Source organism: Molothrus ater, chromosome 1 (assembly GCF_012460135.2).
Source record: "Molothrus ater isolate BHLD 08-10-18 breed brown headed cowbird chromosome 1, BPBGC_Mater_1.1, whole genome shotgun sequence".
Lineage (NCBI taxonomy): Eukaryota > Metazoa > Chordata > Aves > Passeriformes > Icteridae > Molothrus > Molothrus ater.
In genome coordinates this window covers 145,190,626-145,204,886 of record NC_050478.2, presented here as the reverse complement: position 1 = coordinate 145,204,886, position 14,261 = coordinate 145,190,626, and the positions used below count along the sequence as shown (strand labels likewise).

General features: G+C 35.6%; 1 protein-coding gene across 9 annotated transcripts in view; it reads right to left on the bottom strand.

Moving 5' to 3' along the window:
- Window positions 1–14,261, bottom strand: part of PHF20L1 (PHD finger protein 20 like 1) — a 57,302-nt gene that overhangs the window by 19,461 nt on the left and 23,580 nt on the right. For 6 of the 9 annotated variants that reach the window (XM_054517510.1, XM_054517519.1, XM_054517516.1 and 3 more), the window contains 6 exons: window positions 12,129–12,381; window positions 9,929–10,114; window positions 9,516–9,722; window positions 2,305–2,523; window positions 2,052–2,108; window positions 714–818 (listed from right to left, as the gene is read on the bottom strand). In XM_054517510.1, coding sequence (XP_054373485.1) covers window positions 714–818; window positions 2,052–2,108; window positions 2,305–2,523; window positions 9,516–9,722; window positions 9,929–10,114; window positions 12,129–12,381 — 1,027 coding nt within the window. The remainder of the gene's footprint in view (window positions 1–713; window positions 819–2,051; window positions 2,109–2,304; window positions 2,524–9,515; window positions 9,723–9,928; window positions 10,115–12,128; window positions 12,382–14,261) is intronic. The other 3 variants (XM_054517521.1, XM_036378975.2, XM_054517524.1) reach the window with 1 other exon arrangement.

The following is a 14,261-nucleotide window of genomic DNA, read 5'->3' as shown; positions in this document are numbered from 1 at the left end:
ACACTTATCAGAATCTTCTTGCAAATACTTAGATGCCTTCTCAGTGCAAGTAAGAAGCTCCCAATGATTTTTAAGTAAAATAAGCATTTGAGGTTTATAGCTTAAAATTATGTTACTCCAGTATAAGGATGAAGAACTACACAAAACTTACAGTATTGCAATTCACACTAAAGCACTGCATGATCTGGAAGCATTTTCATGGTATAGCACAAATTTTGGACAGGGAAACACATAATCCACAAAATATAATCCCCATTTGTCAAGGCAACAGACAAGGCTGTTACAACAGAGATGCAAACCTCATCTGTGAAGGGTTAACTGTTAAAGAGGGGATGCATTGCATACAGCAAACCACTGGAATGTAGCAACTAACTAGACACTAGAATGATTTTACTGTCCAAGCAAAATAGGTATGACATGTATACAGAGCTTTCAATGAAGAATTTAAAGAGATGAAAACAACAAGCATATCTTTTTGAAGAAGGAAAAAAAACCCTGTGAAATATGTGTGTCTAACACATAGAGAAAGACAGGCTATAAATGCAAGGAAAAAAAGAAGTCCCGAGTGTCCTTTTCGTATTTAAGGTTAAAAATTACTCTTGGACATTTCTAAAATTTTACATTTATATTGTTTACAAACAAGTTTTACTATCTAATGATAGAAATACACTGGGTGGTTTTACTTACATTAAAAACATATAAATTGAACTTACCATGCTGTTTTGATTTCTTCTTTTTTTTCTTCTTCTTTTTCTGTTTTGGTTTATGATCTTTTTCCTTCTTTTCCTTTTTCTCCTTTTCTTTTTCTTTCTTTTTACCTGAAATAAAAATTAAACAATTTAAAGCAGCTTAGCCTAAACAAGGCATTCAAAATCAAGTGCTTCAGTTGTCTAGTCAGATCAAAATGATTCAGTTAATTTACTTGACATCTTGGACACACCTCTTATCAATTGCTGGTATAATAGTTCAAAGAAATCTCATTTGACAAATAATATTATATCATTTAAGTATTTCTAAGTAAGATATCAAGGCAGAAAAAATACAGCAACGTACACAAAATATGTAACATCACATAAATAGCTTATAACTTCTATTTTACTTACAGTTTATAACAAAAACATTTGGGCAAGAGAAAGAGCTTTCACAAGGGCAAAATTCCCAATTATAAAGGTTACATTGTCCTAGAAACACATATTAGGCCTACAGAAAGACACTTGAAGGAAATTTCAGTATCAGAGTGCTGCTGTCAGCACTCTGCACTATACAGTGGCATCCTCACAGAAAACTGATTCTGACACATTTTTTATGCTGCAGTTCACTTTTAACCACTGTTGGTATACACAAGGACAAGTACTTTGACTTTGAAAGATTTTTTTTATCCTGTTAATTCTCCCTAGACAAAATACACCCTACATTTTCACTCCACAATAACTTCTTAAGTTATCAGCAGGGAGAAAAAAAACAAGGAAATTAACTTGTTACAAAAAATAAGCCTGAAAGCCAGGATTGTTTCCTGCACACAAACTGGAGCAGTCTTATCTTCTTGGGGAACACAGAGACAAAGCTTTTACCTCCTGGAAAAACAAAGTAGAATCACTTCTCAATTCTTGCCAGTCCCTAATAACTTATTTTATTTTGAACATAGGATAAAAACAGACTCCTCTTAATCTGTATTTTGATTCATGAATCGCCACATGTTTTGCTAGTAACCCTTGTTTGCTGTTCTCATCTCAAATCTGACAGTACAATGGAGTAGCCAGTATTACTCATTCTACTAAGAAAAACCCCAATCAAATGAAAAACCAGAGGCAGTGGGCCTTTCATAGATACTTTAGGATCCTTCAAACTTCTTGCTATGGGCACTTTCATTTTATCTTATAAATTATTCTTCTGTTACAAAGCTGTCATATGCATAACAACTCTTTTTAGGCCCTTAACAAACAAAAACTGCAGCTGGGAAATATTTTATGCTTTTACATTTGCTCTTCAGAGACAGGAAGTATTAGAGAATTTTTCCTTTTTTTGTAAAAATAATATTGCTCTCCACATACCATATGCTGAAGAACTTTTCTCTTCCAGTTTTCCTTTTCTTTCCATTCTAGCTGCACCTGCAAATTGAAAAATGTAACACATAAGGCCAATGTCTGGCTGATGACCTAATTTCTTGTATAAGTCATTAGACTGTAAAAAATCCTAACAGCACACAATATTAAGAAACGTACAAACAAAACAATTATTTTTAATGTCATTTTACAATTATTTTTATTGTCTAAAGCACTGGAAACAAAAAGTATTGTAGTTTACCAACTTCTGAATGCTTCTCCTTCTCAATCACGTTCTTTAATATTTTCTCCTTCAGACTCTCAAAACATTTCTCCTTTATGGGCACAGAGCACTGTATCTCTGTCCCTTCAGAGCTAACTGATGTGGAAGACCTCTTTTTTTTACTATTCCCTTTGGGTAACTTGAGACTATTGGTTAAAGGCATTTCCAGATGCAAGGCATGTACATGGGACGAGGGTGCTGAAAACAAGAAGATGGATTTACTCGGCATTCCAGAAGGATTGCAGCCAGCCAGGGCTGGGTCAGATCACTAAAATGTCAATATTGCTCATACCATCATCACATTTAACAGGTCATTACTGCACATGAATGCCTGGACCTTAGTCTTACATACAAGACAATACATGCCACAGGAGGCATTCCTATATTTTAGAATTTGCATTCACTTTTAAACTACCTCTACTGGTTAAAATGTACTTTTGCTGACACTTTTAAGACTTTTTGTTTCCTTTTTTTTTCACTGTAATAGGAACCCATGACAAGAGTAATAGTTAAAGGTGCTGACACTGTCAGTAGCATTTAAGTTAATGCTCCATTATGTTAACAAAGAAATTAAGCTCTGGTACAATATTTGTAGTCCTATGTATAAAACATTTCTGCTCTGAATTTTTCATTGATTTTAATAATAATTAAATAATTCACTTTCTTTCATAAATCTACATTTAAATAACATGTAAAAGTACCATGACTTGTCAGAATTTGGCATCATATACTGACAATTCTCATCTTGTATTATTTAGAAAAGTATATTTAGTGAAATATTTAGTTGTTATTTTAGCTCTTTATCTGGTGCAAGTTAGGAAGTAATAAACTGTGAACAAAACAAAACTGAAATTGCAATTTTCACTGCTAATATTTATAATAATTTTCAAATAATCAAACTAGAATAAAAATTATTCATAAAGAATATTATTGAAGCAATTCAAAACCCTCAATTACTGTCCTATAACTATAGTTAGAGCTTCAAGATTCATCAAAATGTAATTAGGAAAGTCTAATTTTCATCAGACCCTTGGTCCATTTTAGGACCATGCCAAGGACATATTATACAAAACTGCAGCTCTGTAAAGTCACAAAGGGCTCAGGTTTTTACATGCCAGATGTAAAATCCTGGAGGCACCAGTTACCTTTGGTGTCTCTCAACAGAAGAGCCCAACAAAAGCATAAGCATGTAAAAAAACAAAAGTCCTGAAAAATACCAGCTATTGGCCAAAATATTCAAAAAGACAAAATATGGAGCTGATCTGGAATGCATTAAATAAGCAGCATTAAGATAATTTAGTAAATTCAGTCATAGAAAGATTCTGGGGAAAAGGCAAGAACATATCAAGCCTTCCCAACAGGGCCAGACCAACACAAATCTACTGGGATAGAACACAGCTGACACACCACCTGCTCCCACTGCTGAGCCTTCCTGGGAACACCCCACAATGCCACTAGTTGGAAAGCTGAAGGGCCAGCAAGAACAACAGAAATTGGTGCATCACCTCCCACAGCACTTTTCAATGCCAGGTGTCCCCAGCTGCAGGACAGCTCTGGGCTGTGTAACCCAGGCAGCAGCAGCTGCTCAGCTCTGTGTGCTGGCTCCTGCCACACAGCACACAGAGCTGCACAGCCACACCTGGGGCCACCTGAGTCTTTCCACTCACCTAAGACCATAATCCTTTTAAGAGTGATTCAGGCTCTTGCCTATGTCTGTATTTCAAGTGCATTTAGCTTACTGGAATACTTATCACTGACACGAAACACTATCCAAATTATTCCTTTCTTAGGTTTCCTAATTACCATTTGTCTCTGTTACAGGACTGAACTGCTCTGCCATCTGTAGAGCAATAAGTATATTTTAGCACATTAGTAAAAGAAAAAAGTGACACTTTCCCACATCATCATGCTATCAACGTCTTGTCTCATTTCTAAAAAGAGCTCAAAAGGATCACCCAAATGCACGTAATTCATTTAGGTCACTGCCATTTCGATGAAAAGATGTGAGAACACTCCATCCAAACAATCTCAAAAGAAATTTAGTCTCAGTGTTAGATGAATTAGTATTTAAACTTTGTTATTGAGAAGAAATCCTGACCTGACATCCAAATATGATTTAATACCAACAGTCACAACACAACAAATTTCGGTATCTCAGTAATTTTCAACACAAGCACATCTGACAAAGTGATTAGTAACTGCTTGAGGGAACACTTGTATTGGGCAGAAATCTCTCCAGTCAAGCAAATACCCATCTTACTGTCAGAACTCCCCAAACTGCCCTTCTATAGTAACTTGAAAACAGAAACTGCTATTATGCCTGTATCCATTGCAATGTTATTCTTGGCTTTTACTTTTCTTGATTGAAAATAATTTTAGATAGAGAATCTTAAATTCTCAAATCCTACATAAAGTGTGAAAGCTTGCAAAGTCTGCTTTTCAACTGTGCAATCACTATGCCTTACACATAACCACAAAATTGGACAAGGTGGTCAGTCAGAAGGGCAAGTAACAAATACAATCAGGAAGTATAAGTTCCTACCTTTTTTATTTTTAACTGCTACTTTTAATTGCAATTTATTCCTCTTAAGGAGTCTAGCCAGCCACCTCCCACACAGTGAGAGTGGGAGGTCTGCAGTTAACACCCAGCACAGAGAAAGACGACCAGAGATTAGACTTGGTAAACTACTGATTTTGTCACCATTCCAGAATCAATTTTATCACTAGAAGACTGATTTCAGATTAAAAAAGAATGCAAACCACAGCATTCCCAGTCCACTTTATAATATGCTTCCAGTTCTACTTCTCCTGTTAGAGAACAAAGAAGTGACACAAGTCCCCTCATGCAAGGACAGGATGCTGTGCCACAAATACAACAGCACAACTGGGCTTGCAGTGGTACTGCTTATTGCAATTCTTCAAGCTCAAATGAATTGTAGTAATTTGAAGCAATTTATTTTGTTGGTATTATTTTACTGGTATTCTATTTCATGGCTTTCCATGTTTAAAATAATATAAATATCACTATCTGCATTAATAAACAACCTAAATCATATTGCAATAGAAATATCAATCAGGCTGCTCATGTTTAATTTAGTGCTTTGAATTTCCAGTGCATAGATCAATTTTATATTTAAACAGATTTTTAATTGCATATCACAGATTAACACTGGAGCCTGCCCAAAATGATGTCTTTAAGCCGATAGAACAGTTCTTGCTTGCCTCACGACCAGCCCAAACTGGGAACTTCAGGGCAGATATTAGAATGGCAGGCATTTAAATTAGGGAGTAATTGGACTGTTAAGAGATGGTTGAAGTAAAACAAACAGCCACAAAGTAACATGAGAAAGTAACAAGATGAACAGTTCATCCCTCTTAAGAGCAAGGTAAACCAGAAACACTGGCAGGAGTTTTTACAAAGCAATCAATCTCATTTTCCGAAAATTTTGTACATCAGCTGTTTCTTGTTCCTGCTGTAGTAAGCTCTTACCAAGGAAATTATATAAAGTATGCAATGTTTTTTTTTCTTTTAGTCTTAAATTCAAATTTCTTCCATATAGTTAACCTAATTTACCCTACCAGCAAAATCATCTATTGGTGTTAGAATTGAAAATAACAGCTAGTGATAATATTGTTATATCAGCATTACAAATATTGTATTGTTAGATTAGAAAGTGTACCAATATTTTCCTTTTACTTAAACTTCAAAACCCAGATTGCTTGCTGAAATTATGTTTGCTCAATATTTAACAGTTAAAGTAACATAAATGGTGCAGGGTTACAGAGGCCAAGAGAAAAGATCACAAATTTAAAGAGAAGCACAACTACAGAAAGACCTGAACTTCATATATTCAGAATGACAAAACTACTGTACTTTGCAAGTATTCTGATTGACTGTGGATTTAAAATCTCTGAAATGCTAAGGTGATCAAATGCCAGTTATCTGCATTTTAAGTAATTTAGCAAATGAAAGCAAAGATTCTTAGTCATGTGTGTGCAGTATCAGGTGATCACAAGTAGGACCTCACAATAGTTTAGTAAAGCAGTACCTCAGTTCAATAACTAATGGGTGTTTACAGGTCTCTACCAAAGTGCAAAGTACTTCCATGGAGCCTTTGGACTGAAGAAATTAACACAGAGCTTTTGTTTTGCCTCTACAGAATGTTAAGGTGTTAATTTTGAGCAATGATTTTGAAATCTATGTGCTAACACTGTGAGTTACCATTTATTCATCTGCACTTCAGTGCACCTAGTCCTCTCCTCTGAAAACACCATGTCAATACCTTCTGAATAAAGTCACTAAAATGCATAATTTTTAACAACACCAAATAATTTTTTCAATTGACTCAACTGATAGCCTCCATCAGAAATCACAGTGTGCAACATCACAAATCTCTGGTTTAAACCTGCCCAGCTCGGTTACAGAAGGGTCAGGGATCAGACCAGGCTGTTAAAGGCTAAATACCATCGTGAGGTATCTCTGAAACTATTCACAGTTACCTACTTCAATGATTACAAAGACAGCAGGTCTAACTTAAGTGCACTTAACAGAATCTGTAGTGATGTCAAAATGTAGAACTCCAAATATGTCCAGGCTGTGTTAATAAATCTTAGCAGCAGAGACACCATAAAGAGATGCATATTTATAATAGATCTTTCAGATCAAGAAAACACAATTACAGAATAGTTTGGATTTTACACCAGAGTTCTCAATTTGTAATGGATAGGGTCACAATGCATACATTTAAACAATGAATGCAGTGTATTAAACTGCACTTAGATGTTTCTGCATAAGAAAAATTAACTTTTCTCAATTATTTCAAGAATTGACAGGAATGAGAAAGGAAAGCTTTGGGCACCTCTCCTGTATCTATTCGCTTGCTTAAACAGATTGTTTAAACAGATAATAAAGAAAGTACTGATTAATAGAGTTGATCCTATTTATTTTCCTGAAGCATGGAAGAATTTGGTGTAATTATATGTGCTTCAGGAATGTGACTTGAGAATCTGTGCTGTTTCAAAGGCAAAACGATGCCTTCTAAAGCAGAGAACACAACAAATTTATTCCATAGTGTAGACTAATTCCAGAGGTTTCAAACCTGAGCTTTAAATTTACATTTTTCTATTTCTTCTAAGATTATGAGGATAAACATGTTCCACCAGAGTTAGAAGACTGGGATGAACCCCAAACACATGAATTTTACTTATAGAGTCCTAGTGATACCACTGACAGAGGCAGATAGCTCCAAAACCTGTGATGACATCTGTGAATTAAAGATATCAAACAGCTTAGTTTAGTCTTTCAGGCCACAAAGTTGATACTCAAGAAGCTGTTGGGCTACATGCTGCAACCTACTGAAAACTTCCAACATTTGGACAAAAATTCAGTATGAAAGCTCAAGACACAGTTCCATTATACTGCATGATGGAAAACTGTAATACATGAAAATTAGGAACAAAACACATGAGCCTGGAAGGCAAAACTCAAAAGACAAGAAATGTACCAGGCAAATCAGTTCCTTTAGTGCTTATAACTCTTAAAATTATACAGATATGAAAAAAGGCGCATTAAGCTTTATACACAGTATAAACTCTGTTGTCTGGTAGAGGTTGCAAGCACTTCCAGCTTCCCACTATGGACTCAAGTAGTAACAACAGACAATTTTATCATGGAATTTTTCCCTGACACAAACTGTGTGGACATGTCACATAATTCTGAGTCATTAAATAAAGATGGCTCTAAATGAAACTTATTCTTTCTTTTATTGCTTCACCTTTGGCCAAGACCAAGACCCAGCTCAACAAACATGTCCAAAGTGCATTCCTGAGTGCTGGGTTTAGAAGCAGATCACTCTGCCCCGAGCCTGGCCCTTAACAGGAGCAGGCAACTTCCAGCATTACCAATTATACATAAAATGAACTAGAAAATATATTAAAAAGCCAGAAGTTAAATTTCTAGTAACTGAAATGAGTTTTACCAAACAGGAAACAGATGGCTGCTGGAAGCTGTTTATTTCTTTTATGATCTTGTTCAATGAGTGGGCAAATACAAAACTCCCAAAACCACTTCTCTTAGTGGCAAAAGACATGACATAAAAAAGACTTTTATAGAAGTAATTTTCCCAGGAATCTGTAATTCTGCTGCTATGCCATGTATCAATGAAGACCGTCACATGGTTTCACTCAAGTAATTAAGTAGTATTTTAATATTTTAAAAAGCTTAAGTGGTGGCTCACTAGAGATACTCATAACCCTTATTTTGACAAATTACTTTAAGAGATTCATAGATTAATAGACCAAGATACAGTTTAACTGTCATAATTCTATCTTTTAAGGTCATGCTGTTCTCCCTTACTATCAATCAGATTTATCAAAAACTTTCCAAGCATAATATAATAATTTGATTTTTTTCCCCTCTTCTTACTTTTCTGAACAATTTTCTCATGAAACAAAACAGAACAAAAAAAGGCTTTAAAAGAATTCTTTCTTGGAAGCCAGTTAAAAATGGTATGATACCCACATACAAGTCTTAAAAAAAATTATATGGACACCTAGCATACACTGGATGAAAACAGCCCACTCTTAGGGTCTGCAAAGCACTGTGTAAATCCTTCCCCCAGTCTCTCAGTTACCTCTATCCAAGGTAAACCACAGTAGTCAGCAAACTCTTACAAAGGGAGAGGCAGCCCAAAGCTGCACCACTGGGCTCTGTGCTGAGGGTGACCAAGTCTATATAAAAGTTATTGAGGATTTTTCAGAAATATTTCTAAGTAACATTTTGTAGCAAGCGAATGACAATTTCCACTGCAAAAAGATGCAAAGCAGAGGAATACTGACTGTTTTTGAGAACACCATTATTTTAAAGCTGAAGCCACAAATTAGTATGTTAGTAAAGACTTCACTTTGTTAATTATTTTTATAACTTTTAGCAATAGCAAAAATATTTTTGAAATACTGCTCACTACATTCCACAGTCTCACATTCTCCTTAGATCATGTTAGAAGTGCCAAAGCAGCTCTAAGCCAGTGAAGACAAAGAATATGCAGATGAGTGGAGTCCAGAAGAGAGGCAGGATTTTGAGTGTGCAGAAAAGAAAATAAAAAGCATCCCCTCATTCTGTGGGATTGAATACACACACATTTTAACCCTACAGCTATAAATCTCTCTGGTTGTATACTGAATCTCTTTACCTGACGCTGTTGTAGCTACTCTTCCATCAGTTACTGCTTTGGAAGGAAGATATGCAATCATCTGAATATCTTCCTTGTCTTTACTGGAATATTCATTACGGAAAGTGGATTCTGCGGATAACGGTGCTGTAACTTCCGAACTACGGCTTAAATCAAGAGGGAGACATGGTCCACGCTTCTCAAGTGACACATGAGCAACATCAGGTACTACATAAAAGAAAAAATGTCATATTAAAAAAGACACATGGGTCCAACAATCAACAGTCTGGATTGCAGCGTTACATAACATAGGAACAGCAAACAGCTTTAGCTACAGCAGTTCAAAATATCCCATTAGCTGAAAACCATGTAAGGTCTAACTTTTATGATTCAATTTCTCTTGGGCAGTTCTTTATTAGATTAAGATACATTACCCTCCAATTTTGATGACTGTTGGTTTTGACCACTGATGGAGAACACTTTTCCATCAGTAACTGAAGAGGGAGAAGAAACTTTTTCTACAGAATCATCAGGCAAGGAGCAAGTGGCTAAACGCTGTGATCTTCTTCTCCGTTGGCTATGTTTGTAGGATCTAGGGGAATTCACTGGCTGTGATGGACCTAAAAAGAGATCTTTCAATGTTCATGAAGCAGAGAGATACACCATCATCTTACCGCAGCATTTGAGAGCTAAAGATGGGGAGTGCTTTTAATAGCTCTTATTTGCAAAGCTGGTAATCACAGCTAAACTAGCATAAGTAATAACAGAACTGTGACTACCAGGAGCAAATTCAGATTTATGCTCAAGACATGATTCTGGTTTTTGCTTATTAGAAATTACTAGGGCACCTACTTCCCCACTGGTAAAGGTTGTTGTTTTGTGTATTTACAGTAAGCAACCCTCCCCATAAAACCCAGGCAGCAGGTTACTTATAATGGAAGGGGGGTAGTAGGATTTAACAACAAACAGAACAAATGATCACAATTAAAGATCTAAAAAGTCATGGATAGTTTTAACATACAACTTAAATAATTGAAAACAGTGTTTAATTTTATATTCCACCTCCTGCCTTCTGATAACCTGATATCAATACCCCAACTGAAAAATTCTAACACACACTGCCAATGCATGGCACAGTAAGAAGGCTCCAGAACTTAATACTTAAAAAAACCCAAACAAATGTGGGAGGAGGACTGATATAGGTTAATATAGGCCTGATTCATTAAAAACAAAAAACCCACATTCCCCTACCTCTCTTCAATATTACCCAGTTCCACAAAATTTTGCCTCAGAAAAACATTTAAGTTACTATTACACTGTAAATCACTGTTCTCTCCGTTTTGTAAGCAGTTTTTAGAGTCAGATATACAGATTTTAAAATTAAGACACAGCAAAACTAACTTTCCACTAGAGGTAGAAAAAAGTTGGAAGCCAAAGATTAAAGACAATACTAACAAGATCTAAGCTACTAAGTAACCAAGTTTTAAATTAACTGTTTTTAAAAAATATTGCTACAGAGAAGTCCAACTTAATCCAAAATAAAAGCATGCTTCAGGAAAGCTACTTACCATTGCTCTAGGGGTGGGGATGGAAGGCGTATTACAATATAGATGACTGCTAACATTTTGTGGGGACAAAATACAATTTTTACCAATATGTCCTGAATAAAGAAGGCTGAATTTGCACTCCTCCCTCTCCCACTCATTTAGTTATCTATGAGCAAAGATTAAAAAGAAACTTATCTCATAAGTGAAAATACAAAATCAAGGTTGAGGGGAACACATGATGCAGGTTGAGTCTTCCATCCTCAATCTCTATACTAAAGTGAAAAAAAATGTAGCTTTTGACTTATTGAAACCTGCATTTATGTTAACCTTTGGCCTCAGCATTTAATATTCTTTAGGCAAAGAATCTGGCACTAAGTAACACTAAAAACCTAATGTAATCTCAAAAAAAGTCATAGAAATACCTTAATATTCACAAAAAATAGCATATTCAAGCATGCAGCATAAAGCTTTCCCTATTCTTCTGATAAACAGTATTTTCGTGCTTGGAAATCAGTTACACAGGTTAAGAATCTGAACACCCATGGGATTTTTCTGGGACAAGGAAACACAATTTTTAACATTTCTCCATCACAGATCTTGAACCCATCTTCTCTTTCACATTGTGTTTGGAGGAAATATCACATAAGGTGATGAATGCCACAGCCAAGAGGTACAGAACATCAGCCTGGTGAAGGTGAAGCTTCTCAGAGAAGGAAAGGTCCACACCAAAGTGTATGTCTTTTCTTTTTAATGAATCAGGCCCTTTTCAGAAGGGAGGTTTGATTTTTCCTGTAGCACTGTTAATGCTAGTGTGGAGATTTAAGCTAGAGGGAAAGCCAACCCTTAAAAGTCATGACTCTATAAATATCAATATATTATTTAAATGTATTATTTCTCATAGAATATTTCAAATGCCTTATTATGTGACTTGACTTTTAAAATAGTGAGCTACCCCTAATTCTCCCACTCGGACATTTTATTTAAAGCAGATTCATTTTTAAAAGCAATAGCCATTTACAACCAAAGAAAATTTCTGTATATCTCTTAGAAGTAGTTACGGAATTTTTTTTAAAATGTCTGTGCTCACTAGTTTTATTTATCACAGCAGAAGGAAGCTGAGAGACCAGCGTCAAATCCTCGACTTGTATTAATTCTGGGGAAAGTGGTGATTTAGGGGGCTTTATACACCCGGAAGAATCTCCAGATTCTTGTTTGCATTTCTTGCTGCGAGCCTTTCCTGAAGACAAAGTTGAGGATAACAGTGCAGGTTTCTGAATGTTGGCAGAACTGCTAATATCAGCTTCATTTTTTTTCTGACTTTGTGGTTTAGGTGAAATCTCCTGAATAAATAATAAAAAATTGATACTTTTATTTCAGTTTCTTCGTTGTAGTTCTTGTATTCTATTTTGATCTTTTTAAAAACAATTTTAGTACTCAAACACTTAATAAAGCAACATTATTTTAAGTACAAATGAAAACTATTTAAAATGCATCACATTAAATTCTGCTTTTTTTAAAGGAGCACTACCAATTTCTTTCAGTATTCAGAATACTCAATTCTTACTATTTGAAATACCTGAAAAAAACCTGAAAATAAAACATTTTTCCTCTATTCCCAATTTAAAAATGCAATAAAGTATTTTTAGTTTTCTCTTTCACCTTCCCTGTCAGTGCAGTCTCCAAGCAGATTCTGGAGAGCACCTGTTCCCAGCCAGAACACACACACACTGATGCACCATCACAGAGCATCTCATGCTGGAAGGGACCCAGAAGGATCCTCATGTCCTCCTCCCTGCTCCTCACAGGGCTGCCTGCAGCTGAATCATGACTGGGAGTGTTGTGCAGACACTCCTTGAACTCTGGCACTGCAAACAATCCTTCCTCAGGAAAACTGCAGCTCTAAACAAAGTTGCCAAGATTTTCCCTACACAGTAATTTTCCCAACCAGAGACAAAAAACCCCCCCAAAATAAAAGGCAGTTCCTCAGGAAAACTATATTTAACAAGGAATTTGTATTTTTGAGAAACTGAAAAAGTTGATAATGCTCCTTTAAGGAATGTCTGAAACAATGAGAAATTTCCAATACTGAGCACACTCTCACATAACCCCTTTCAGTGCTGGGAGTCTGGATTTCACCACATTCTATGTTTGTGCAAACATGAAGAAATCACAGCTTCTAGCACCACAAGGTTAGACAGATTGCTAACTGTCAGGGGAAAACTGGCAGATGAAGAGTTAAAACAGTTTTTGAAGGAAAAGAAGTCAACATATAACACATCTTTCCAAATTCCTCAATTTTCATCCTTCTTCACACAAACAGTACTATTTTTAGACCATTAGCATGCATTGACAGACATTAGCACTTTAAATTTTTCACTGGAAGTTCTTCCTACATTACCAAAACTGTGCATGTGTTACAACTTGCCTAATAAGGCAATATCTGAATATAATTTCTTAGGCCTGTCTCCCTTCTCATCCCAGTTACATCATACAGCATAGTAGCATCTAATAAAACCATAACTACAATGCAGAGAGGTACTTCTAGAACGTGTGCACTACTTTATCCAAACTAGAACCATGGTGATTTGAGGGTATTATTGAGTTTTGTTATAAATTGCAGTTTTATTTTCCACTAGAACTTTCCATTTTCCAATGGAGGAAAACCAAAAAAAAACAAAGCAAACCAAAACCCCACAAGTGCACATTCTATATCTGTAAAAGGGTGCCCCTGATGCTACATGAATGGCTCGCTGGGAGTATCCTGTAAAGATGCAGTGCAAAACATCCCGTTCAGCAGACAGCAGTTCTACCTTGCATAACTCCATTACACACATACTAAGTGCAGTTTATTCATTTAAATAAAATATTCCATGAACTGTAGAGTATACCTATGCTGGTTATGAGGTATTACCAGAAATTAATTAGAGTCGTAACTTGTAAATAAACAATTTTATTGTTCATCTTCACAGATGTGAAAGACATACTACAGCATCCATTACTTTCAAATTACAAAGTTATTTAAACAAGATTAAAAAAATTAAATTAAGATTTTGATAAGGTGCTTAACCTCTTAACAGGACAAATTAACATTAAAAACCTTAATGAATTAATGTTATCCATCTACTCAGGTCTTGGTCAAAAGGAAATATAACATGACATACCCTAATACAATTAAATAAACTACTGTATCTGCAACTAATCATCTGAGGTTTTGGGTTTA